General features: G+C 44.3%; 1 protein-coding gene across 4 annotated transcripts; it reads left to right on the forward strand.

Moving 5' to 3' along the window:
* Nucleotides 1-2: 2 nt before the first annotated feature.
* Nucleotides 3-27869, forward strand: LOC132765837 (zinc finger protein 665-like). 4 transcript variants are annotated; one of them, XM_067463297.1, is made up of 7 exons: nt 3-62; nt 4109-4214; nt 8870-9039; nt 21736-21841; nt 23267-23344; nt 23375-23472; nt 25629-27869. In XM_067463297.1, exons 2-7 carry the CDS (start codon nt 4151-4153, stop codon nt 27153-27155), a joined length of 2043 nt encoding a protein of 680 aa, XP_067319398.1. In that variant the 5' UTR covers nt 3-62; nt 4109-4150; the 3' UTR covers nt 27156-27869. The 4 variants fall into 4 exon arrangements, with proteins under 4 accessions (XP_067319398.1, XP_067319397.1, XP_067319395.1 ...); XM_067463296.1 differs by lacking the exons at nt 21736-21841; nt 23267-23344; nt 23375-23472; XM_067463294.1 differs by lacking the exons at nt 3-62; nt 4109-4214; nt 8870-9039; nt 21736-21841 and having other exon boundaries at nt 23124-23344; nt 23378-23472.
* The last annotated feature ends 116 nt before the right edge of the window (nt 27870-27985 follow it).

Raw genomic sequence — 27985 nt, forward strand, 5'->3', positions numbered from 1 at the left:
GGAACCCGAAGTGTTGCCTCCTTTTGCCTTTGTGCCCAAGAAGCAGAGAAGGGCTTTGCAAGGTTTGCATGGAGAGTGTTTCTCTTGTTGTTTTGGCTGGGAAGGGGGTTCATTAAAGCTCAGTTAATTAAAGCACAGGGATTAATGCACACGGAAAGGGCATTAATCTCAGTGCATTAATTAATTATTGCAATAATTAATAATAAAAATTATTAATTAAATTATTAATTAATTAATTATTAATTATTAAAATAAAATTATTAATTAATTAATTATTAATTAATTAATTGCATTAATTAATTTGCAGTAATTGCTTTGCAAAGAAAAGGAAAATTCTGGTAATTTTGGTGCATTAAGTAACACGTGTGTGTGTATCTATCTATCTAGAAGCAGAGAAGGAGGTTGCAAAGTTTGCATTGAGTTTTTTGGGCTTGGAAGGGGGCTCATTAATTCTCAATTAAGTAATGCACACTGGGAAGGGAGGCCTGGCTGCATTAATCGCAGTGCATTAATTAATTTTTGCAAAAATTAAAAATGGAGAAAGATCCTTGGGTGAATTAATGCACACTGGCCCCTCTTTCCCTCGATTCATCCCAGTGCATGAATTAATTTTTGCAAAAATAGAAAGGGACTCTGCTGTATTTTGGGTGCTTTTGGGACACATCCTACCCAGAGTGCAGCAGTTCAAGGAGGTCGTGACTTGGAAACTAGAAATCTATTCTCTATTATTGTTATTACTGTTCTGTTGCGCCTGTAAATAATTGTCTTTAGGACAGGACGTGCAACCTTTGCCCAGCGGAAAGCCAGGGGGCCCAAGGAGAAGTTCTCAGAGGTTTCCCCCACAAACAGTCTTTAGATGGCTTGTGAAGTACAACAAAGTGTTTTCTTAGTGAACAATCAAACAGAAACTTCTCTTGTCTTCAGTAAAGTTAAGCAAATGATTCCAAGCTTTTGGGCAACTGGTGGCTTTCTAATCTTGCCCATGAAGGACAGGCAACTGTCTTCAATAACTTCTTTACTTTAAAGGAAAATCCCCTTTTTAACTTCTCCCAGGCTGACTGTAATCTAACCCTTACTGATGTGGGCTCCACTACCGGGTCGAACTGCTTCTCAAACACCAAGTGGACCTACCAGCAAGGCAGTAGATGTTCTCCAGATGGAGTTCTTTGGTCTTTAGGGCTGTTTTCCTGGAAATTCTTAAAGATTGAAGCTTTTGTACAGGGGAAGCTTGCACACATCCTATACATAAATTTATCTTGCTGAGACTAACTAAAAAATGGCTCCCTTCCCTTCCCAATTGCCCTGCGCAAGGGGCGGGACCAAAACTTAATGATGATGGACAAGTGACTTGCCCTATGACTGCAACCAAAAGAAGCCACCTATCTGCAAAGTCCCTGAAACTTAGGACTGCAAACAAACATTCAATGCAAAGCAAACAAAATTGGAGCTCCTGGTACAGCTGTTCAGGAACAATTACATTTATTATTTTACTCTATTATTATTATTATTATTATTTGCATTATTTTACTCTATTTATTATTTTTATTACATTTGTTATTTTATTCTATTATTATTTTACTCTATTTATTTATTACATTTATTATTTTATCGTTATTGTTATTATTACATTTATTATTTGAATCTTACTATTATTACATTTACATTATTTTGCTCTATTATTGTTATTATACAGGGTTAGTCAAAATGAATAGGCCAATAAGAAAATTAATTGTACCCGAATTGGCCTATTCATTTTGACTAACCCTGTATTTACTAATAATATTACAATATAATGGTATAATACAATATGGTAATAGTTAATACTGATGTACTATACTAATAATATAGTATACTAGCCGTCCCCTGCCACGCATTGCTGTGGTCATTGGGGTTTTGTGTGGGAGGTTTGGCCCAATTCTATTGTCGGTGGGGTTCAGAATGCTCTGTGATTGTAGGTGAACTATAAATCCTGGCAACTACAACTCCCAAATGTCAAGATTCTATTTTCCCCAAACTCCACCAGTGTTCACATTTGGGCATATTGAGTATTTGTGTAGAGTTTGGTCCCGATCCATCATTGTTTGAGTCCACAGTGATCTCTGGATGTAGGTGAACTACAACTCCAAAACCAAAGGACACTGCCCACCAAACACTTCCAGTATTGGGTTGTTGAATGTTTTTTGGGCTATATGGCCATGGTCTATAAGCATTCTCTCCTGACGTTTCGCCTGCATCTATGGCAAGCATCCTCAGAGACCTCACTACCTCTGAGGATGCTTGCCATAGATGCAGGCGAAACGCCAGGAGAGAATGCCTCTAGACCATGGCCATATAGCCCGAAAAAACCTACAACAACTTCCAGTATTTTCTGTTGGTCATAGGAGAACTGTGTGCCAAGTTTGGTTCAATTCCATCGTTGGTGGAGTTCTGAATGCTCTTTCTTATAGGTGAACTATAAATCCCAGCAACTACAACTCCCAAATGACAAAATCATAATTTCTTGAGTGATGGTCACTCCTTGTGTAGTGATACATTTTTTGTCAAATTTGGTGTGATTTCGTTCATTGGTTCTTTTGTTTTTAAGGTACTCATTACGCACAGAACATATATATATAGATAGATTGTATGTATATATATATCTTGTAAGCTGTTCTGAGTCCCCTTCGAGGTGAGACGGGCAGCATAGAAATGTCGTAAATAAATAAATAAACAAACCCACCCTGCAAGATTTCCCTCCCTCCTATCCATCTTTCCCTCCTCCTGTCCATCCATCCAACGCTCTCTCTTTCCCTCCCTCCTGCTATTCTTCCATATCTCGCTCTTTCCCTCCTTCTCCTCATCCATCCATCCCTCACTCTCTTTCCCTCCATCCCTCCCCCATCAATCCATCCATCTTTCTCTCTCTCCCTTCCACCCTCTATCCATCCTTCTCTCCCTTTTTCCCTCCCTCTGTCCATCCATCCACCTCTCTTCCTTTCCCTCTCTCCTTTTATCTATCTATCCATCTCTCTTCCCCTTTCTCTCCCCGTCACTATCCATCCATTTCTCTCCCTCCCTCTATGATCCATTCTTTCCTCCATCCTCCCTCTATCCATCTCTTTCCCTCTGTTGCACCTCAGCTAGGGTTCACCTTGCTCAAACACTCATCAGGAAGCCCAACTTAGAAGTAAACAGTTTATTGAAAAAGCACACACAGTAAAAGAGTAAAGAATCCAAAAAGGTAAGATAAAAGGAGTCTCAAAAACCAGAGATAGATCTCCAATGCTGCAAAGGGTAAAGTATGAACATAACTCCAAGGAGCAGGGTAAAATCATGAAATTGAGTAATCCAAAGACGAGGAATAAAACATCCACTTAAGTGATCCAAGAATCAAAGAACAAAACCTGAGCTTGAGATCATGGTAAAATCCCCAAGACTTAAAGCCAAACTTGACCAGGACATGACTTGAAGCGGGAACCAAGGCAAGTGTTCCTTGCTCTTTCTCCTAAGTTGCTTGATCTAAAAACTGAAAGCCCCCCCCCCCCCGCTGTAAGGACAGCAATGCTCTCTTTCCCTCTATCTTTCCATCTCTCTCTCTTCCCCTACCTTCCTCCATCCCTCTCCCGCTCCCTCTATCTATCCATCCATCCATCTCCCTCTCTTTCCCTTCCTAGACCCCACTCTCTTCCCCCTGCTTCCCCTTGTGTAGATTGTGGTGCCTTTTCCGCATCTGAGACCCATGGGCACCCAGGGATCCCATAGAGTTTCAAGAGTGCTTTGTCCACTCCTGCCTTTCTTAGGACCCCTCTCTTGGTCTTCATTGAGGCCTCCTATCTAAGGCTGGCCCTGCTTTGCTCTCCAGGCCAGATTTGGGGCCTTGAAGACACCTAGGCCTCTCTATCCACTTTAGGAACCCCAGTCTTTCCCAAGAAACCACATCTTCTGACCATGTTTTGCCTAAATAGAATTATGGTAGAGCTTCACCTCCATGGCACTCTATGAATGAATGATACAGGAATAGGCCTCCTGGCCAACCTTCCCTTCACAACCTTCTCAGGTCTTGCAAAGCACACAAAAGGATGTCTCTTGAGGGCATTAATGTTGGGAAAACTCTATTCCTTCTCTTCAGGGTCTGGTGGCTTTCGGAGAAGGGGCTGCGTGTGGAGGAAGCATGGATCGGGGTGACTTGTCCACGGAGGTCCTGCAGGAGGAACAAGGCCAGGAGGCCTTTCCGGGTCAGGACTCTCTCTCTCTCTCTCTCTCTCTCTCTCATTGTCTCATTCTTTTGGGTTTCCCTTTTGCTTCATTGCCCCAACCTTATTTTCCATCTTCATTGCTATGATACTTTACCTTGTTGACGGGAAGCTTCCCACCGGAGTGGAAATCATCTATCGGACAGATGGCAAGTTTTGAAAGCCCAAACCAAAATTACAACAGCATCTGTTATAGAACTCCAGTATGCTGATGACAATGTCATCTGTGCGCATTCAGAAGAAGACCGACAAGCCACTCTAAACACCTTCGCAGTAGCATATGAGAAGCTCGGCCTGTCACTGAACATTGAGAAAACCAAGGTGCTGTTCCAGCAGTCACCAGCCAAACCCTCTCCAATGCCAGAAATGCAGCTTAATGGTGTCACATTAGAAAATGTTGACCATTTCCGCTTCCTTGCCAGCCACCTCTCCACCAAAGTCAGCATCGACACCGGAATACAACACCGCCTGAGCTCTGTGAGTGCAGCATTTTTCCAAATGAAGCAGAGAGTGTTTGAGGACTGGGATATCTGTAGGGATACCAAGGTGCTTATTTATAAAGCTATTGTCCTCCCAACCCTGCTATATATGCTTGCGAGACATGGACTGTCTACAGACATCACATGCAACTCTGGAATGATTCCATCAGCGCTGCCTCCAAAAAATCCTGCAAATCTCTTGGGAAGAGAAGCGGACAAATCTCAGCGTGCTGGAAGAAGAAGCAAAGACCACCAGCACTGAAGCGATGGTCCTCCGCCATCACCTCCGCTGGACCAGCCACGTTATCCGGATGCTCAACCACGGTCTCCCAAAGCAGTTGCTCTACTCCGAACTCAAGAATGGAAAATGTAATGTTGGAGGACAGGAGAAGAGACTTAAAGACGGGCTCAAAGCCAACCTTAAAAACACTGAGAACTGGGAAGCCCTGGCCCTTGAATACTCTTACTTTACTTTACTTACTTTACTTAGGCGATCCCTCATAGTCCGAGGATGATGGTCCTCCAAGAGCGCTGTACTGGCGGTGGGTCCGTAGGTGGCTGTGGAGCCCTATTCTTGCTCTGCATCTTCTTCCGCAGTGAGGGCATCGGTTTCCAGGTGGGAGGCGGTCTTAGTCGGGGTTGGCTTGACGCGCCTTCCTCTTGGCACGTTTCTCTCTTTCACCCTCCATTCGTGCCTCTTCAAATTCTGCAGCACTGCTGGTCATGGCTGACCTCCATCTGGAATGCTCAAGGGCCAGGGCTTCCCAGTTCTCAGTGTCTATGCCAGAGATTTTAAGGTTGACTTTGAGCCCATCTTTCAATCTTTTTTCCTGCCCTCCAACATTCCGTTTTCCGTTCTTGAGTTGAGAATAGAGCAACTGCTTTGGGAGATGGTGGTCGGGCATCTGGACAACGTAGCCGGTCCAGCAGTTGATGGCGGAGGACCATCACTTCAATGCTGGTGGTCTTTGCTTCTTCCAGCACACTGACATTTGTCTGCTTGTCTTCCCAAGAGATTTGCAGGATTTTCCGGAGGCAGCGCTGATGGAATCGTTCCAGGAGTTGCATGTGACGTCTGTAGACAGTCCACGTTTCGCAGGCATACAGCAGGGCTGGGAGGACAATAGCTTTATAAACAAGCACCTTGGTCTCCCTACGGATGTCCCGGTCCTCAAACACTCTCTGCTTCATTCAGAAAAATGCTGCACTCACAGAGCTCAGGCGGTGTTGTATTTTGGTGTCAATGTTGACTGAAGAGGTGGCTGCCAAGGGAGCGGAAATGGTCAACATTTTCTAATGTTCCACCATTAAGCTGTATCTCTGGCATTGGAGAGGGGTTGGCTGGTGCCTGCTGGATCTGGACTTTGGTTTTCTCGATGTTCCACTCTAGGTGGAACACTCTAGGTGGAGGTCAACTGTGACCAGCAGTGCTGTAGATATAGAAGATGAAAGTATGTGCATGACTCACAAAACTCTGCCTCAAAGAAGGTCACTTCATGCTGTATTACTATGTCGAAAAGAGTTCAAAATCCACAGTAGTGAAAGTACAATTGTGATAATACAACTAAGAAGATACTATTCACAAAATAAGTAACGGGCATAAAGAAAAGCATATCAAAACAACCAATCATATAGAAGTCATTATTTTGGGAGCTGGATTTTTTTGACTGCCACTGGTACTGGACTCAAGACTTTTTGCAGCTCCAGGACTTATTGGGACTTGGTTGTTTCTATATGCTTTTCTTTATGTCTGTTACTTATTTCGTGAATAGTATATCCTTAGTTGAATTATAATATGAGAATTATACTTTTACTACTGTGAATTTTGAAGTCATCTTAACATATTTATTATTTAATTATTTCCTATATTTCCGAAGGGCGGCCTAACCAAAGCATCATAAAAACAACCACAGTAGAATCAAAATATTAAAAATTAAAACAATTAATTAAGACACATCAATTAAAATCAAAATCCAAAAACCAGTCTGGGTCAATTCGTTGCCATAAGTTGTGTGATCTTCTTCCACTTGCTGCTCACTGATCCAACGCTTGGTCCCATCACCAGGTCTTGATTTTCCTTCTAAAAGACAAGAGGGAGGTGGCCAATATGATATCTCTAGGGAGGGCATTTCACAGGCGGGGGGGCCACTGCTGAGAAGGCCCTGTCTCTCGTCCCCATCAACCTTGTTTGCGATAGTGGTGGGATCGAGAGCAGGGCCTCTCTTGAAGATCTTAAACTTTATGATGGTTCATAGCAGGAGATACGTTCGGACTGGTAGTCTGGGCCAGAACCGCTTAAAGCTTTAAAAGTTAAAACCAGCACTTTGAATTGTGCTCAGAAGCTGATTGGTAGCCAGTGGAGTTGGTGTAACAAAAGAGTTGTATGTTCCCTGTACGTCTCTCCGATGAGCAACCTGGCTGCCAACTGTTGGACTAGTTGAAGTTTCTGGGCGGTCTTCAAAGGCAGCCCCATGTAGAGTGTGTTGCAGTAGTCTATTCAGGATGTTGTCCGGATGCCTGACCACCGTCTCCCAAAGCAGTTGCTCTACTCCGAACTTAAGAACGGAAAACGGAACGTTGGTGGACAGGAAAAGAGATTTAAAGATGGGATCAAAGCCAACCTTAAAAACTCTGGCATAGACACTGAGAACTGGGAAGCCCTGGCCCTTGAGCGCTCCAACTGGAGGACAGCTGTGACCAGCAGTGCTGCAGAATTTGAGGAGGCACGAGTGGAGGGTGAAAGAGTGAAACGTGCCAGGAGGAAGGCGCGTCAAGCCAACCCCGACCGGGACCGCCTTCCACCTGGAAACCAATGCCCTCACTGCGGAAGAAGATGCAGAGCAAGAATAGGGCTCCACAGCCACATACGGACCCACAAGGAAATCCATAATGGAAGACCATCTTACTCGTCCAACGAGGGATCGCCTAAGTAAGTAAGTAAGTCAGGATGTAACAAGAGCATGGACCACCGTGGCCAAGTCTGACTTCCCAAAGAACGGGCGCAGCTGGTGCACAAGTTTTAATTGTGCAAAACCTCTCCCGGCCACCGCCGAGACCTGGGTTCCAGGCTCAGAGATGAGTCCAGGATCACTCCCAAGCTGTGAACCTGTATCTTCAGGGGGAGTGTAACCGCGTGTAACACAGGCTGTAACCCTATCACCTGTTCGGCCTTTCGACTGACCAGTAATACAGCATGAAGTAACTTACTCTGAGGCAGAGTTTTGTGAGTCACACACATACATTGCTGTTTTGTTGGTTGTTGCTGTTGTGACTCAGCTTGACTTGAGTCTGAAGCTGAGCTGTTTGGGCCTTCTGAGCCTGACTTCCTGCAGGATGACGAGGAGGCTAATGGTTTACAGATTCCTGTACATGTTTCAGACAGGGCTGATAGTGTGGCTGCTGAGGGAGAAACAGCAGGTCAATTCCCCATGGAAAGGAATGTTCCTTTAGTTAGAGAGACTGATAGTGAGAGTGAAATCCCACACGGCCAGGTGGAGGATCCGTCCCAGCTGGACCAAGATAAGGGGTTGCATAGCCTTGAAGATAATGAATTAATGAGCAGACAAGATCGTTTGAAATTTAGGCTTCGGAGAAGCACTCACTTGGCCAGCAAGTGAGAAGCCAAAGGTGCCAAAGGTCAAGGCAATGCTTTCATGTTCGCAAAGGGTATTTAGTCGTGTAGCCGACAGGCAGTTTTTGTCAGTCCAACATTGCTCTTCCCATGTTAACTTCTGAAGATTTTCCTTGGCTTTTAGCAGCACGCTTCTGGCTTCCTGATTCTGGGATTTGGGTCTTGTTTTCAACTGTTTACCATGGACTTTTGTTTGACCATTGCTAAGGGATTGTGCTTCATGTTTTTGCCTTTGAATCTTGGGAACTTTGCCTTTACATTTAAGTTTCTGTTTTGCCTATGGAACTATTGCATTTTTATTTCTTGGTTTTGATTTTGCTTTTCTCAATAAACTACAAAAACCTACAGCCTTGGTGTGGTGGTGTCTGGAGCAAGGTGAAAACTACCCTGAGTTGCTACAGTTGCCATAGATAATCTGTGCATCTCACACTCAACTCTAGGGTCAGCCTACTGTTAAAGTGGAGAATCTACTGCATAAATGTCTTCTGTCATCCACACTCACCACCAGCTCTTCTTTCCTCGTCCAGATTATGGCCAAAAGAGGGGTCCTTCTCATGGGTCACATGGGATGTCCTTGAGATCCTCTCAGTGGAGAGCAAAGGATGAAGGAGGAGGAGGAGATGAGGAGAAGCGACCGAGGAGGGACAGGACCCTTACGGATCAGAACAAAAGCACCTCTCCAATCCCAAATCGGAAGGTAGGGACCAGGACCAATGCATCTTTTGTGGGAAGCCTTCGGGTTCTGGATCCAGCCTTGAGCTGGAAGAAGGGGTGGAACCTTCCGTATGCGTCGCCTGGGGAAAGAGCAGCCCCTCTGAAGTAGGTCTTTGGGCTCCATCTCGATGGTGGATGGCTGCATAGATATAGATACACATAGATATAGATATACAATACTACATTAAGCATCGACCATTGCCCAGATATACATTTTCTAATGGGAGAAATCACAAAATTGTAAAGCTAACTGTGGTTATTTCTACTGAAATGAATCAGGAAATGCATACCTGGGAATTGTGTATTTATTAGTAAATGTTTGTCTTGTGGCCTCAAAGAAAGATGCAACTAGTCTCCTTTGAGATAAATACTGAAATGATTGCCCTTCAGCAAGTCAGACTCGTTTGGTCTTGAGTCACATTCTCTCAGCCTCAGAGCAAGTTTTGCCATCAGCTCCCCTTTCTAAATATGTTTTTATACATTGGTTGCTTCCTTGGCTGTTGAAGAAGTGCAGGCCCTGGCCTTCAGGACTGTGGTTTTTGGCTTCACGTTGGCCTCAGGCTGGGTCTTTCCAGGGAGGAATCACTTCAGTGGCACCAGCTCAGGCCTTTTCTTGAGAGTCACACACTCTCAGCCTCAGAGTAAAGGCCAGGCACACCCTTTTTCCGGATACCCCTTTATAAAAAGGATCACATATAATATATCAACATATCACGCCGCTGGACACTACTATAAAGGAATGTATAATATATCCCACACTAATGTCACCAATATAGTAGCAAGACGATGATGGATAAGTGTTATGGTAGAGTGAACACTGCTTGACTTCAAACTTTCTTGTGGATTAAAGCTGCCACCAACCTAAATTGTTTTAGGATTTCTAAAGAGTATTTGAGGTAAACTTTTCCCACTCCTGCCCACACTGCTTTTCCCCTGGCTCCCAAAATTACTGTTTGTAAAGAGGCTTTTCTGTAGTATCAGGATATTAAAAATGCTGGAACTATAATAAGGGCTTGATGATTGAATGATGCTCAGTAGAGATCTTATGAAAGTTAAATAGAACAAGATTTATTTTTACAAACAGACAACAAACTACTTCTGAGAGGTACGAAAAGCGTGACTTGTTACAAAAGTACTTCAGCTTGATGGTTGCTTAAAATAGTTCTCTTCACTTAGGTACAGACAGAGCTAATAAAACAGATTCTGACTGTTAATACCAAAAAACCCTCATTCTACTTCAGAGAAATAGTAATGAGTCCAGACTAACCTATCCTAGGCAGTCCCTGGGTTATTAACTAACTCTTCCCTAGAGTTCTTCCTGTTAACTAACCCAGCCTAGAGAGCTAATCTCTTGTGCTAACTCTCACAAGAAAGGTTGCTGTCTGACCTTTTTCCTGTCAGCACACAGCACTGTCTAACACAGACACTCTCTCCCTGAAAACCCAGTTTCCAAAATCCTTCTTCACACACCAGCTAGTGCAAGAGTACAGGAGCAGCCTCTATGCCTTGTGCCTTCATTTTCTTGTCCGCATTGGGAGATTGCTATCTGTTTTGCTCTGGCCCACTTTGAAGACCTTTGGGATAGTTGATTTTGTCTGGTTTTTATTCCTGGGATGTTTCGCTTCATGAAGAGAGAGAGAGAGAGCAAGAGAGGGAGGGAGGCTAGAATAAGTACAGTGGGAAGAAAAGGATGCTCCTGCCTCTTCACTTTGTGCTTCTTTGCCACAACTTTGTGTTTCTGTTGTTGTGCCACAACTTTGTCCTTCTGCCATTCTAAAGTTGATCTTCCTTTTGCTGTTGTTCCATGTGAATGTGCATCTATACATTATTTGTTATTGATAAAGTACATTTTCTTACAAACATGTAACAAAAATGTGGGTCAGGGAGACGGAAGAGATTAATAGCATTGCAGTGGGAAAATTTGCTTCGAGGTAATAGTCTTTTGAGTTAAGAACTTGGTCATGGAATAAATTGAACATTTAAGTTTAGGTATCACTGTATTTCGCATAAATAGAAGGAGAAAATGCATACCTGGGCAACAGCGGGTACATAAACTCTCCATTTTGTAAAAGTTTTCTTTCTAATCAGTGCTCAAAGTAGACTTCAAACTATTTGCACACATTTTCCCTAATTATTCCAAATGCATTTGGGAAGCTTTATTTTGGGCCCATGCAACCATATGTTCTTTTGCTTGTTCTTTATCCATTTCATATTTTAACAAGCGTTTGTACATTTTTGCAATCAGGGAATTCTTACAGAGAAAAAACTGGAGTGTGGAAAGAGCTTCACTGAAAGCGGAGATCGACATTCATATCCAAGAACCCATTCTGTGGAGAAACCCTTTAAATGTCTGGAGTGCGGGAAGAGCTTCACTCAGAGGTCACATCTACAGATACATAACCGAATTCACACTGGGGAGAAACCCTATAAATGCCTGGAGTGTGAGAAGAGCTTCACTCAGAGGTCACATTTACAGATACATTACCAAATTCACACTGGGGAGAAACCCTATAAATGCCTGGAGTGTGGGAAGAGCTTTACTGCTAGTGGAAGTTTACATTCACATCAAAGGATACACACAGGGGAGAAACCCTATAAATGCATGGAGTGTGGGAAGAGCTTCACTGCTAGTGGAAGTTTACACTTACATCAAAGGACACACACTGGGGAGAAGCCCTATAAATGCATGGAGTGTGGGAGAAGCCTTGCTTATGACTCGGGTCTGAGAGAGCACCTGAAGATCCACACTGGGGAAAAACCCTTTACATGTCCACAGTGTGGAAACAACTTCCGTAGTACTAGTACCCTCAAATCACACCAGAAGGTTCACACCGGAGAGAAACTCTATGCATGTCTTGAATGCGGAAGCCGCTTTGCTCATAAGTCGACCCTAGTTGTACACCGGAGGGTGCACATGGGGGAAAAGCCATACAAATGCTCTGATTGTGGGAAGTCCTTCCATCAGAGACCACACCTCGTTGTGCACCGGAGAGTTCATACGGGGGAGAAGCCCTTCCGGTGTGCTGAATGCGGAAAAACCTTTACTCAGAGAAGCCACCTTACCGTCCACCGGAGAATCCACACAGGAGAGAGACCTTACGCCTGCACCGTGTGTGGGAAGGCTTTTAAAACAGGGACGGCCCTTAGTGGCCATCAAAGAACTCACACTGGAGAGAAGCCCTATACGTGTCTGGAGTGCGGAAAAAGCTTCAGTCAGAGTGCAGCTCTTTTTATACATCGGAAAACCCACACCGGAGAGAAGCCGTATTCCTGCTTCGAGTGCGGAAAGAGTTTCAGAAGTGGGTCGGAACTCACTTCTCACCAGAGGATCCACTCTGGGGAGAAACCACATCAATGCTCTGAGTGTGGACAGAGATTCAGTCAAAGCACAAGCCTTGCTATGCATAAAAAGGTTCACAAAGAGGGGAAACTATAGCCAGATTTCGCAAGAGGGGGGAATAAAATTACTCTCCTGCATCTCATGTGTCCAACTTAAGGCTAAATCTGGGCTACCATGTCATTGTATTGATTCAATAATGTAGATGCCCTCTTAGTTGTACCAGTAACCGCACATCTTATTAGACCCATGCAGGAGAGGAGACAGTTTTGCATGTAGTTGACTGTTGTGACACAGCTGGAATCAGAGGGCGTTTCTGAGGAGGAGGATGGGACTCAAGTTCACAGTTTGGTTCAAGATGTCCCTGCTATAGACAGTGAAGAAGAAGGTCAGTTTCCCACAGCAAGGCCTGAGAGTGTAGAAACTGAAGATAGCGGCCAGGTGCAGATTGACTCCGAAAGAGAAAATAGCTATTTGCCTAGTTCCCAGTGTGATAATGAACAAGCAGAAAAACAGGCTGCTAATGTGATGAAACTGGAAATTTAGATAGGGTGGTCCGGTTGGAATTCTGTGTTAATGTAAGATTAGTGCAATGTGAATGTTTAAATGTAATTTTGTGCATTGCCTGTGAATGTAACCTGATTGCATTAGCAGAGAGGGTTAAACAGTCAAGCCTCTAATGAACTGTGAAGTTGTGACCCTGAGTGTGCCTGGAACGCGCAGGGAGGATCCAGAGATAAGATTTCGTTCATCCTCCTTACTTCGTTGCTTTTATCTTGTTTCTTTTCTTTTTGGTTGGGTGTCAATGCGAGCGTGTGCTGAATATGTGCTCTATTCAGTAAAGCTATACGTTTGCTTTTACTGAAGTCTCTTAGCTACAAAGCTTCTGTCGCACTCTGACATCCCATGTCTGAAGGAGTGAAAGGATAGCTAACAAGAGGGAGGCGAGAGGCCAACGAAACGCCTTCATGTTTGCAAAGGGGGTTTGAGATCAGATCTTTGTCAAAGCAACTTTCGCATTCACCTAAGAAGTTTGCCTAAGCCAGGCTGGATTTACCTTGCAGTTTTTGTGTTCATGGTTCCAGGACTTTGTCATATTCTCTTGGGTCTTTGCTGATGCCTATTGGATTATGCTTCAAGTGCTATGTTATCCTGATCTTTTGAAACATTACTTTGGCTTTTAAAAACTGTTTACCTTTTACTCTTAATAAACCATAAAGACTTTTGGCTGTGTGCAGTTTGGTGTCCTTCAGCAAGGTGATTCTACTCTGAGGTGCAATATTGACATCCTATGAAGCAATAGGAGTTTCAGAAAAACATCTATTTCTACTTCATTCACTCTTCTAAAGCCTTTGACTGTGTGGATCATAATAAATTGTGGCAAGTTCTTGGTGGGATGGGCATCCCAAGCCCCCTTCCCTCTCTCCTGAGGAATCTGTACAAGGACCAAGGAGCAACAGTCAGAACTGACCACGGAACCACAGACTGGTTCAAGATTGGGAAAGGCGTGCGGCAGGGTTGTATCCTCTCACCCAACCTTTTTAACTTGTATGCAGAACACATCATGCGAGGATGTGCGGGGCTTGAGGAATGCAAAGCTGGGGTGAAAATTGCTGGAAGAAACATTAACAACCTCAGATATGCAGATGACACCACTCTGATGGCCGAAAGCGAGGAGGAGCTGAGGAGCTTTCTAATCAAGGTGAAAGAAGAAAGCGCAAAAGCCGGGTTGCAGCTAAACATAAAAAAAACCAAGATTATGGCAACAAGAATGATTGACAACTGGGAAACAGAGGGAGAAAATGTGGAGGCCGTGTCAGACTTTGTATTTCTAGGCGCAAAGATGAGTGTAGATGCAGACTGTGGCCAGGAAATCAGAAGACGCTTCCTTCTTGGGAGGAGAGCAATGTCCAATCTCGATAAAATAGTGAAGAGTAGAAACATCAGACTGGCAATAAAGATCCATTGCCTAGTCAAAGCCATGGTCTTCCCTGTAGTAACCTATGGATGTGAGAGCTGGACCTGAGGGAAGGCTGAGCCAAGGAAGATCGATGCTTTTGAGCTGTGGTGTTGGGGAAAAGTCCTGAGAGTGCCTTGGACTGCGAGAAGATCCAACCAGTCCATCCTCCAGGAAATAAAGCCCGACTGCTCACTGGAGGGAAGGAGACTAGAGACAAAGTTGAAGTCCTTTGGCCACATCATGAGGAGACAGCAAAGCCTAGAGAAGACAATGATGCTGGGGAAAGTGGAAGGCAAAAGGAAGAGGGGCCGACCAAGGGCAAGATGGATGGACGGCATCCTTGAAGTGACTGGACTGACCTTGAAGGAGCTGGGGGTGGTGACGGCCGACAGGGAGCTCTGGCGTGGGCTAGTCCATGAGGTCACAAAGAGTCGGAGACGACTGAACGAATGAACAACAATGAAGCAATACACACAACTGAAATATTTGGAAATAATTGCAGGTTTGTTTTTTTTAAATAAAGGAGTGAGTTTAGAGTTGGTGTACATTTTCCAAAAGGAGGGAAAGAAAGAAAGAAAGAAAGAAAGAAAGAAAGAAAGAAAGAAAGAAAGAAAGAAAGAAAGATGTAGGTTGGTGGATAGAGGAAGGATGCAAGGTAGCTGTAAGGATGGGTAGATGCAACATTGATAGAAGGAATGTGTATACAAGACAGACAGAGAGACAGATACATAGATAGACAGATGTTGGGTGGATAGAGGATGGATGCAAGATAGCTGGAAGGATGGGTAGATGCAACATGGATAGAAGGGGTGTATGTCCAAGATAGATAGACAGACTGACAGATAGAGAGATAGATGTTGGGTGGATGGAGGATGGATGCAAGATAGTTGGAAGGATAGGTAGCTGCAACATGGATAGAAGTGTGTATACAAGATAGATAGATAGATAGATAGATAGATAGATAGATAGATAGATAGATAGATAGATAGATAGATAGACAGACAGACAGACAGACTGGCTGATAGACTGATGTTGGGTGGAAAGAGGCCTGTAGTATACTTGAAGCAAGGGAGATGATTTCCATGGAAACAGGAGCAGTGAAGCGGGGGACAGAGTGAGGGCTTGGCGGTGCAAGGGAAAGAAACTGTCAGTTGGAACTTTGTTTGTGACTACACTGTATGCTTTGAGAAACAAAGCCTTCCCATTCTGTGAGGTTTTTAAAGGAAAGGAGATTACACCTGAACATGAGAAAGAACATCCTAACTGTGAGCCTCCACCACAATCTCTGCCCCAGAGTGTGGTGGAGGCTCCTTTTTTGGAGGCTTTTAAACAGAGGCTGGATGACTATCTGTCGGTGGTGCTTTGAATACTGTGCTGGTACGACTGTACCAGGAGCTCCAACTTCCTTTTCTTCCTTTGAGTGTTTGCATGTATTCCAATGTTCCATGCATTTTGCAATAAGGTGGCTTCACTTGGTTTGCAATTATAGGGCCAATGACCCATCAATCATCATTGGGTTTTTTAGTTCCGCCCCATTCCCCAGGGTTCAGGAAGGAAAGGGAGCCATTTTAGCTCAGTCTTACAGTTGAAAGCTTAGCTACAGGACGTGGATTAGCTCCACCTGTAGAGAAGCTTCGTTTCACCAGAAATTCTGGGGGAAAACAGTTCCAAAGGACTCCAGCTGGAGAATCTACAAAGCCTTGACTGGTAGGTCTCCTCGGGACCCAAGAAGCAGTTTGGAGCCGGGAGTAGAGCCCACCCCAGCAAAGTTTAGAAAGTAGATTGCCCAAGGAGGGGTTCAAAAGGGTTTTCCTCTTAAAGAAAAGAAACAGTTCACGAAGCCAGTTGCCTGTCCCTTGTGGACAAGGTTAAGAAAGCCACCAGTTGATTCAAAGCCTTGAAGTATTTGTTTGACCTGTTGAAGATCTGAGAAGTATTTGTTTTGTTGAAGACCTAAGCAATAATAAAGGACTTTGTTAAACTTTTCAAGCTTCTAAAGACTTTTGTATAGGTAAATCCTTAGGGCCTCTCAGCTGAGGCACCATGGCTTCCCCTTGGGCACAAAGAGCACGTCCTGTTCAAAAGCCAAATTTGTGCGCGTGACAGCACAAATGTGATTTTCCTGTTTCTTGGCAGAATGGGGTTGGACTGGATGGCCCACCAGGTCTCTTCCAGCTCTATGAATCTATGTTTCTATGACTGAGGGCGACTTATAACAAAAGTGGGAAACACTCAATGCCATAATAAAACAAACAACAAATTAATCAACACAATAAATAAAACACCATCAATATAAACTTATAATAGCTAACCAAAAGCAACCAACTAGTTAGAGCTTACATAAACATAATAAATCACATCACATACATTTATCAACATAATAAAACTAAGCAGTTAAAATGCATTAAAAATATGGTGTGGTTTACTACGACCAACAAGGCTGAGGTAGATTTCCAGTATCTAAGTGAGAGTATGTAATGAAGATGTACTCATCCTCCTCCTTTCCATATGCTAAACTGCTTAAATAGGAGGGTTTTTAAAGGAGAGGAGAGAGGGGGCCATTTTTAGTTCTTTGGGGAGGGAGCTCCAGAAGTGGGGAGCAATCACGGAGAAGACCCCCTCTCTCGTTCCCAGCAGCCATGCTGGAGACAGAGGTGGGACCAAGAGCAGGGCCTTCTCCACAGACTGCAGTGTTAATGGTAGTTTGTATGTGGAGATGCGGTTTGCTTAATAGCCTGAGCCCAATCCATTTAGGGCTTTATAGGTAATAACCAGCACTTTGTATTTAGCCGGGAAGCAGACCAGCATCCAGTGGAGCTGTTGTAACATGGGAGTGGTTCTCTTCCTGAACAGCACTTGAGTTAGTAACCTGGCTGCCGATCTGGACCAGCTGAAGTTTCCAAACTACCTTCAAAGGTTGCCCTACGCAGAGAGCATTGCAGTAGTCCAAACAGGATGTGACTAAGGTGTGGACTACCATGGCCAGATCTGGTGTCTCCAGGTATGAGCGCAGCTGGCGCATAAGTTTTAATTGTGCAAAGGCACTCCTGGACAATGCCAACACCTGGCGTTCCAGGGTCAGTGATGAGTCCAGGATCACCCCCACATTGTGTGGGAATTCAACCCCACACTGCCCAAGTCTCAATCCTCTACGGGATTCTTGATCCCTTCAGTCTTCTGGAGAGGTCCTTCTCTCACTCCCACCCCCATTGCAAGTGCGACTTGTGGGGAGAGGGCCTTCTCCGTGGTGGCCCCTCGACTCTGGAACCCGCTTCCCAGAGAAATTAGGTAAGCCCCCAGCTGGCAGTCTTTAGGAAGAGTCTGAAAACCTGGCTATTCCAGTATGCTTCCAGCTGAATGAACAATAATCCCTGATCTTGACCAAACTCTGCATAAAATGTCCTTGGAAGCACTTTATCTCCTAGTGCAACTAACTTTTCTTCGTCCCTCTGATCCTCTGTCTTGATACATTATATGGCCTGCTTACCCAGTGTTTTAATCTTTCAGTCCTTATAATTTGTCCTGCCCAATTACTGTGACTTTATATTGTTTGGTTGTGTTTATTTATATTGTTTTTGTACTTATTTTTATTTTCATTATATTTTACTGTTTGTATTTTAGTTTGGAGGAAGTCAGTAAGGCCATCAGCCAACTAAAAAACAGCAAAGCCAGCGGACCTGATGGGATCCCTGCTGAAATCTTCAAAGAGGGTGGACCTGAGCTGACATAACAACTCCGCCAGCTCATTGAAATAGTATGGGCAGTCACACTCACCCATGAGTGATAGCCTATGATGATGATTTGAGATTTATTTATTTATTTATCGCGTCAGGAACGAACCAAACAGTTGTATTGCATTAAAAACAAATAAACAAACAAAACACAAAGTTTGCAAACTTGGCATTCTATTAAATGTCCTTTGACCAGTAGTTGGTCACTTGGAGTGCCTCTGGTGTGGGGGACATGAGAGAAGCCTCCCCGCAGGATTGCAAGACACCCGGGCGTTCCCTGGGCAACGTCTTCGTAGACGGCTGATTCCCTCACTCCAGAAGCGACTTGTAGCATGCAACTCAACAAGCATTTAAGAAAAGTATATTTTATATATTAGAATGCATGCGAATATATAATATTGTTGTTGTTATAAGTATCCTTTTATCTGTGTGATATTTATATATGATATATCAAAATACATATATGTATGTGTGTGTGTGTATATATATATATATATAGCATATTATTACATATATATTGTATAATCCAATATTCTTATTATTATAATATATTTATTTGCACTCCAATTTTATCTCAGTGCCAATTATATATTATATATATCTTATACAATTATTATTATTAAAATGATATGTTTATTTATTTGTATCATGTTTTATCACAGTGAGAATCATAATATACATTGTATATTATAATACAGATAAATATTATTTTCTTCTTATGTTGTTGTTGGAAGCAAGTCCTGCATGGGGCCAAAGAGGAAAAGCAAGTGAGGAGAGGCAAAGAAGCCTAGACACTTCCGGTTCCCATGCAAATGCCCTTTGTTTGTGCTGGAAGGCCTTGGAGGGTGGAGCATGCGCACTGGCGCTCCCTTGCTCTCTGACTCTCTGCAGGTCGCTTGGGAACCCGAAGTGTTACCTCCCTTTGCCTTTGTGCCCAAGAAGCAGAGCAGGACTTTGCAAGGTTTGCATGGAGAGTGTTTCTCTTGTTGTTTTGGCTGGGAAGGGGGTTAATTAAGGCTCAGTTAATTAATGCACAGGGAAAAAAAGTAATAATATAAGCAAAGGCTAGTTGCATTAATTCAATTGCACTCATTGTTTTGCAAAGAAAAGGAAAAGGATGGGGATTTTAGTGCATTCATTAAAGTGTGTTTTGGCTTGGAAGGGGGTTAATTAAGTCTTAATTTATTAATGCACTGGGATTAATGCACAGGGAAAATGAGCCCCCTTGTGCATTAATCTCAGTGCATTAATTAATTTTTGCAATAATTAATAATAAAAAATAAGGCTTATTGCATTAATTCATTTGCACTCATTGTTTTGTAAAGAAAAGGAAAAGGATGGGGATTTTAGTGCATTCATTAAAGTGTGTGTGTGTGTGTTTATATCTATATTCTCTATGGTTCTCAGCAGGTCGCTTGGGAACCCGAAGTGTTGCCTCCCTTTGCCTTTTGTGTCCAAGAAGGAGGTTGCAAAGTTTTGCATTGAGTTTCTGTTGTTGTTTTTGGCTTGGAAGGGGGCTCATTAAGGCTCAACTAATTAATGCACGGGGATTAATGCACATTGGCCTCTCTTTCCCTCAATTAACCCCAGTGCATGGATTAATTTTTGCAAAAATAGAAAAGGGGGGGATTATTGGGTTAATGGGGGGAAAGGGGGCTGTTTAGGAATGCCTGGAGCAGTACAGGCCTTTTGCATGGAAAACCTGAGTGCACTTTGGAAATGCAAAAAAGTAAAACCACAGTAAAAGTGCTGCCTGAAACAATGGGGCTGGAGACCCTCTCTCCTTTCTTCCCTCTCCCTCTCTTTTCTCTTTCCCCCCTTTTCTCCCCCCTTCTCCCCTAATAATCATAATTGTGCTGTCACACGCAGACACCCAGACCTGCCTCAGGGGAGCGTGCTTGCCCCATCCATGTTCAACATCTACACAAAAGTGGGTGCTAGAAACAATATCATATGAAAGCTGACTGTCACAACCTGGGGATCACAACCAGACACAGTGAAGACATCTGCCCTTGCGCTGTGCTACTCTGCTGCTGAGTATGCATGCCCAGTGTGGAACACATCTCACCACGTTAAAACAGTGGATGTGGCTCTTAATAAGACATGCCGCATTATCACAGGGTGTCTGCGACCCACACCACTGGAGAAATTACACTGCTTAGCCGGTATTGCACCACCTGGCATCCGCCGGGAAGTAGCAGCCAATAGTGAAAGGACCAGCTCATCCCTTGTTTGGGTATCAGCCAGCACGTCAACGACTCAAATCAAGAAATAGTTTTCTTAGATCTACAGAGACACTCGCTGGAACACCCCAGCAAGCGAGAGTCCAAATGTGGCAGGCCCAAACCCAGCACCTCAATCCATGGGTGATACCAGATGAGAGACTCCCCCCTGGGCACTCAGAAGACTGGGCGACTTGGAAGGCATTGAACAGACTGCGCTCTGGCACCACGAGATGCAGAGCCAACCTTCAGAAATGGGGCCACAAAGTGGAGTCCACGACATGCGAGTGCGGAGAAGAGCAAACCACTGACCACCTGCTGCAATGCACCCTGAGCCCTGCCACATGCACAAGGGAGGACCTTCTTGCGGCAACACCAGAGGCACTCCCAAGGCGACAGAGACTGGTCAAAGGACATTTAATCAGCTCCCAAGTTTGCAAAATTTGTGAGTTTTTTTTATCTGTTTGTTTTGTTCTATTAGAAATGTAATACAATGTTCTGGTTGCGGATGACACGATAAATATAAATCTACACAAATGACCAGCCACTGCCAGAAGGGACAGAGAGTTTAGTCTATGCTGATGATCGTGCCATTACCGCTCAAGCAGGGAGCTTTGAGATGGTTGAACAGAAGCTTTCCGGAGCTCTAGGTGCTCTTACTGCCTATTACAGGGAAAACCAGCTGATCCCCAACCCAACTAAAACACAAACATGTGCCTTCTATCTCAAGAACAGAGAAGCATCCCGAGCTCTGAGGATTATTACCTGGGAAGGAATTCCACTGGAGCATTGCAGCGCACCCAAATACCTGGGAGTGACCCTGGACCATGCTCTGACCTACAAGAAGCATTGCCTGAATATCAGGAGTACTGTGCTTCCAAACTCTGTCTGTCTGAATCCGGAAGTCCCAGAGGAGTTTGGCGTGTTCATTCTCTGTAACTTTTTCCGGCTTGTGATCCCACCCGTTCTTTGTCACAGGCAGATGGGATTTGTGGCACAAGTTCCAATGAATCATCTGAGCAGCGGTGTTATGCCTCTGCTTAAAGTCTGTCCGTGATCTTCTTGCAGCAGCTGAGGAAGGGATCTATTGTTTCATCTGCTTCCTTGTAGAGTCTACACTTGGGATCTGTCGCCGACTTTTCGATTCTGGCTTTGATGGCCTTGGTTTGAATGGCTTGTTCTTGGGCTGCCAGAATCAGGCCCTCCTTTGTCTCCTTTTTCAGGGTTCCATTTGTGAACCACAGCCATGTTTCTTCCTTGTCAATTTGGCTCTCAATTTTTCCCACGAACTGTCCATGGAGATTGTTGTTGTTATGGTTGGGGTTCTCCACAACAAGAGAAACTGTATTAAAGGGCCGTGGCATTACGAAGGTTGAGATCTACTGCTTAAGGAGATTAATATTGGAAAAACTCTATTCCTTCTTTTCAGGGTCCTGTGGCTTTCGGAGAAGGGGCTGCGTGTGGAGGAAGCATGGATCGGGGTGACTTGTCCACGGAGGTCCTGCAAGAGGATCAAGGCCAGGAGGCCTCTCCGGGTCAGGACTCTCTCTCTCATTGTCTCATTCCTTTGGATTTCCCTTTTGCTTTGTTGTATCTCCAGACGCCTGGAAGATCCCAATAGATATTTAGCTTTAAATGAAACTTTAATTTGTTGTATTTAAATTTGTAGCGGTGACACAAATATTTAATGGAGACTGGGGATAATGGGATGCATGAGCTTTGGAATCAGCACGTGGCTGGGAAAGCTCCTGGTACCCCCAATGGATGGCAATCAATCCTTTGTGATGATAATAATAATAATAATATCATGGAGATGGAGTGCGAAAAGGTGTCACGGGTTACTTCACCATATGTTCAGGAGTATTTGTTCAGTCTTACAACTACAAAGGGACCACTGAAGGCCACCATTATAAGGCTGATGTGGCCCTCCATAGAGTAGCAATGGAGGACAGAGACATTTCTAGAGGGAACCCTTTTCCTTGGAGGTCCTCTGGCTCAATACTAGAGTTGGCCTACCATTAAAGTGGAGAATCTACTGCATAATTGTCTTTTCTCATCCTCGAAGGGACCATTGAAGGCCACTATAATAAGAACAATGTGCTCCCTGATAGGGTTGCATTGAAGGACAGAGACATTTCTAGAGGGAACCCTTTTCCTCGGAGGTCCCCTGGCTCAATACTACAGTCGACCTACCATTAAAGTGGAGAATCTACTGCATAGTTGTCTTTTCTCATCCTTGAAGGGACCATTGAAGGCCACCACAATAAGACTAATGTGCTCCCTGATAGAGTTGCACTGGAGGGCAGAGACATTTCTAGAGGAAACTCTTTTCTAGCCCTTGGAGGTCCTCCGGGCCATTTTCTAGGGTCAACCAATCATTAAAATGGAGAATCTACTGCATAGTTAGTCAAAAGGGGCCACCAATCAATGGCTGCCAACGTCATCTCTTATCCAGACTCACTACCATCTGCTCTTCCCTCGTCCTTCCTTCACATTATAGCCAGAAGAGGGGTCCTTCTCACGGGTCACATGGGATGTCTGTCATCCACACTCACCACCAGCTCTTCTTTCCTCGTCTTTCCTTCAGATTATGGCCAGAAGAGAGGTCCTTCTCAGTAGACACATGGGATGTCTGTCATCCACACTCACCCTCAGCTCTTCTTCCCCCGTCCTTCCTTCAGATTATGGCCGGAAGAGAGGTCCTTCTCATGGGTCACATGGGATGTCCCTCATCCGCACTCACCCTCAGCTCTTCCTTCTTCATCCTTCCTTCAGATTATGATCAGAAGAGGAGTCCTTCTCATGGGTCACATGGGATGTCTGCCATCCACACTCACCCTCAGCTCTTCCTCTCCCATCCTTCCTTCAGATTATGGCCAGAAGAGGGGTCCTTCTCATGGGTCACATGGGATGTCTATCATCCACACTCACCATCTGCTCTTCTCTTGTCCTTTCTTCAGATTATGATCAGAAGAGGAGTTCTTCTCATGGGTCACATGGGATGTCCTTGAGATCGTCTCGGCAGAGAACAAAGGATGGTGGTGGAGGAGGAGGAGGAGGAGGAGGAGGAGGAGGAGGAGGAGACGACGACGTGGAGAGGCGACCAAGAAGGGACAAGACCCTCACAGATCAGAACAAAAGCACCTCTCCAATCCCAAATCAGAAGGTAGGGACCAGGACCTGATGCACCTTTTGTGAAAGCCCTTGGGCTCCAGGTCACACCCTCTCAGCCTCAGAGCATGTTTTGCCATCAGCTCCACTTTGCTTCCTTGGCTGTTGAAGGGGTGCAGACCATGTCCTTCAATTCCGTGGCTTTCTGCTTCAGACGGGGGCTCACGCTGGGTCTTTCCAGGGAGGAACCACCTAAATGACACCAGTTCAGGCCTTTTCTTCACACACCCTTGGCCTCTGAGTAAGGTCTAGGCGCACCCTTTTTCCAGATACCCTTTCCTAAGGTTACATCTTCATTATATTGCTTTCTTCCTTATGGGGTGTATGTCCCAACTGTGGCCTTCAGGGCTACAGTTTTTTGTCCCCCTGGTGCGGCAATTCAAACAAAATGTGACTTTGTCTTCCAACATCAGCTCCTTTCCATGTGTATACCGACCTCTTGTGGCTGCACCTGAGTGCTGCATACACACATACCTACAGGCCAGAAGCTAATCTTCTATATCTATTTACTCCCTCTTCTGGTTGCCTTTGATCACTGCATGTATTTATGTTTGCTTGTTCCACAAACTCTTCTACATGGCTTGATGGACCTGGACCAAACTAGCCACACATACCTGTCTCTACCCAACTTAAAAGAATTGTGGGGTTTCAGCAACTCCAAAAGACACTTTGTTTTGGGGTGAGGCCCCCAAAAGTAAGAAATACATATGTAGTGTTCAGATGCAACCACAAGAAGGCAGAATATAGATAAAAAGGATTGGTTACTGGACAATAGATATGTAGGTATGCAGTCCTCTGACCGCTGTAGGGACATGTATTGAAGGCCCAGCATGAGACCTAGGATTAGATGAAAAACCATAGCCCTGAATGCCATGGCTAGCACTAACAGAACAAATCATACCATTGTAAAGCTAACAATGAGTAAAGAGGAACTTCAGCTAAAGAGCATCCCATCTTAAAATAGTATTTTGGGTTAAGAGACGCTGCTCAGCCCTGGTTTCACTTTGACATATGAGCAGCATTTTGAGTTAAGAGCGTGCTCCATGGGAAGATCTAGTGCAAGAGTATAGGGCTTAGGGCTCCAAGGGAGCAGCCTCTATGCCTCGTGCCTCCATACTCTTGTCCACATTGGGAGATTGCTATCTGTTTTGCTCTGGCCCACTTTGAGGACCTTTAGGATAGTCTATTTTGTCTGGTTTTTATTCCTGGGATGTTTGGCTTCATGAAGAGAGAGAGAGCAAGAGAGGGAGGGAGGCTGGAATAAGTACAGTAGGAGGAGAAGGATGCTCCTGCCTCTTCACCTTGTGCTTTCTTGCCACAACTTTGTGCTTCTGCCATTCTAAAGTTGATCTTCCTTTTGTTATTGTTCCATGTGAATGTGCATCTATACATTATTTGTTATTGATAAAGTACATTTTCTTAAAAACATGTAACAAAAATTGTTAGCGCTAACAGAAGTATTGCAGAAGCAGGTTTCAAGTTTACTTGAGCAGTTCAGGAATCCAACATACACCATAAACGAGCAAACATGAAGGAGATAGAAAACGAAAGCTAACTGCAGCGGGCTGGGAGTTATCTCATTCACTCCCTAATGTTTTACACAGCTAGAAATTCAGGGTCACAGGGTCACATTCTCACAGCTAGTTTCTTTGCTGTTTTTAACTCTACTGTGTAAACATACATCCTGACATTACAATTCTATTGCAGATCCAATCTTACTTATCTTACTACATAAAATTACATTTAAACATACATACATCATACATGAAAATACACACTGACAAAAATGTGGGTCGGGGAGACGGAAGAGATTAATAGCATTTCAGTGGGAAAATTTGCTTTGAGGTAATAGTCTTTTGAGTTAAGAACTTGGTCATGGAATAAATTGAACACTTACGTCAAGGTATCACTGTATTTCTCATAAATAGAATTAGAAAACGCGTACCTGGGCAACAGCAGGTACATAAGATCTCTATCTTGTAAACGTTTTCATTACTCAAAGTAGACTTCAAACCCTTTGTCCACATTTTCCCCTCATTATTCCAAATGCATTTGGGAAGCTATATTTTGAGCCCATGTAACCATATGATCTCTTGCTTGTTCTTTTTCCATTTCATATTTTAACAAGTGTTTGTACATTTTTGCAATCAGGGAATTCGTACAGAGAATAAATCGGAGTGTGGAAAGAGCTTCACTGAAGGCGGAGGTCTACATTCATATCCAAGAGCCTATTCTGTGGAGAAACCCTATAAATGCCTGGAGTGTGTGAAGAGTTTCACTCAAAAGGCACATCTACAGAGACATCACCGAATTCACACTGGGGAGAAACCCTATAAATGCTTTGAATGTGGGAAGAGCTTCAGTGCTAGTGGAGGACTACATTCACATCAAAGGACACACACAGGGGAAAAACCCTATACATGCTTTGAATGTGGGAAGAGCTTCACTACTAGTGGAGGACTGCATTCACATCAAAGGACACACACAGGGGAGAAACCCTATACATGCTTTGAATGTGGGAAGAGCTTCACTGCTAGTGGAGGACTACATTCACATCAAAGGACACACACAGGGGAGAAGCCCTATAAATGCCTTGAGTGTGGGAAGAGTTTCACTCAGAGTGCACATCTACAGACACATCACAGAATTCACACTGGGGAAAAACCCTATAAATGCATGGAGTATGGGAAGAGGTTCACTAAGAGTAGAAGTCTGCGTTCACACCAAAGGACGCACACAGGGGAGAAGCCCTATAAATGCCTGGAGTGTGGGAAGAGATTCACTCAGAATAGTAATCTACGTTCCCATCAAAGGACTCATATTCAGGAGAAATCATACAAATGTATGCAGTGTGAGAAGAGCTTCACTCAGAGGACACATCTACAGAAACATTCCAGAATTCACACGGGGGAGAAACCCTATAAATGCCTGGAGTGTGGGAGAAGCTTTGCTTATGACTCAGGTCTGAAAGAGCACCTGAAGATCCACACTGGGGAAAAACCCTTTACATGTCCTCAGTGTGGAAACAACTTCCGTAGTAGTTGTGCCCTCAAATCACACCAGAAGGTTCACACCGGAGAAAAACTCTATGCATGTCCTGAATGCGGAAGACGCTTTGCTCATAAGTCGACCCTAGTTGTACACCGGAGGGTGCACATGGGGGAAAAGCCATACGAATGCTCTGATTGTGGGAAGTCCTTCCATCAGAGACCACACCTCGTTGTGCACCGGAGAGTTCATACGGGGGAGAAGCCCTTCCGGTGTGCTGAATGCGGAAAAACCTTTACTCAGACAAGCCACCTTACCGTCCACCGGAGAATCCACACAGGAGAGAGACCTTACGCCTGCACCGTGTGTGGGAAGGCTTTTAAAACGGGGAAGGCCCTTAGTGGCCATCAAAGAACCCACACTGGAGAGAAGCCCTATACGTGTTTGGAGTGCGGGAAAAGCTTCGCTCAGAGCGCAGCCCTTTCTATACATCGGAAAACCCACACTGGAGAGAAGCCGTATCCCTGCTTCGAGTGTGGAAAGAGCTTCAGAAGTGGGCCAGAACTCACTTGTCACCAGAGGATCCACTCTGGGGAGAAACCATATCAATGCTCTGAGTGTGGACAGAGATTCAGTCAAAGCTCAAACCTTGCTACACATAAAAAGGTTCACAAAAAGGGGAAACTATAGCCAGACTTCACGTGAGGGAAAAAAAAAAACTCTTCTGCATCTTATGTGACCAATTTAAGGCTAAATCTGGGCTACCATGTCATTGTATTGATTCAATGTAGATGCCCTCTTAGTTCTACCAGTAACCACACATCTTATCAGATCCATACAAGAAAGGAACCAGTTTTTCATATGGTTGTCATCCTATGAAGGAATACACACATCTGATATATTTGGAAATAATTGCCATGTTTTTTTTAAATAAAAGTCTGTACTAGGAGCCCTAACTTGCTTTTTATTCTTTGAGTGTTTGCATGTATTCCAAAGTTCCATGCATTTTGCAATAAGGTGGTTTCCCTTAGTTTGCAATTATAGGGCCAATGACCCATCAATTATCATTATGTTCTTTAGTTCCGCCCCTTTTTCTGGGTTAAGGAGGGGAAAAGGGGACCTCTAGTTCAGTTCACACAGAGAAGCCTTTCGTACAGGACGTGAATCAGTTCCACCTGTAGAAAGCTTTGTCTTTTACAGCTTTGCTGGGGGGATCCAGTCCCACAGCTCTACAGAGAAGCATAGCTTTTGCTGGGGGGGATCCAGTCCCACAGATCTACAGCCAGCTCTCTGCTGGAGAATTACAGCTCCACGGTTTTACAGCCAGCCTTCGCTGGGAATTGAAGACCTTCTTTCCTCTTGGAAATCTACAAAAGGACTGTCTGGTAAGGACCACTCGCGGCAGCCATAGGGGTCCACGCCAGCAGGGCCTAAGATAGATTGCCCAGGTAGAGGTCAAGGATTTCCCTGATAGTGAAGAAACAGTTCATGAAGATAGTTGCCTGTCCCTTGTGGACAAG

Source organism: Anolis sagrei, chromosome 2 (genome assembly GCF_037176765.1).
Source record: "Anolis sagrei isolate rAnoSag1 chromosome 2, rAnoSag1.mat, whole genome shotgun sequence".
Lineage (NCBI taxonomy): Eukaryota > Metazoa > Chordata > Lepidosauria > Squamata > Dactyloidae > Anolis > Anolis sagrei.

Coding starts and splice junctions, on each gene's coding strand:
- LOC132765837 (XM_067463297.1), top strand. CDS start 4,151: ATGGATCGGGGTGACTTGTCCACGGAGGTCCTGCAGGAGGAACAAGGC. Junction 21,842..23,266: donor AGGCCAGGAGGCCTCTCCGG/GTCAGGACTCTC, acceptor TCCTTTCTTCAG/ATTATGATCAGAAGAGGAGT. Junction 23,345..23,374: donor TCGGCAGAGAACAAAGGATG/GTGGTGGAGGAG, acceptor GAGGAGGAGGAG/GAGGAGGAGGAGGAGACGAC.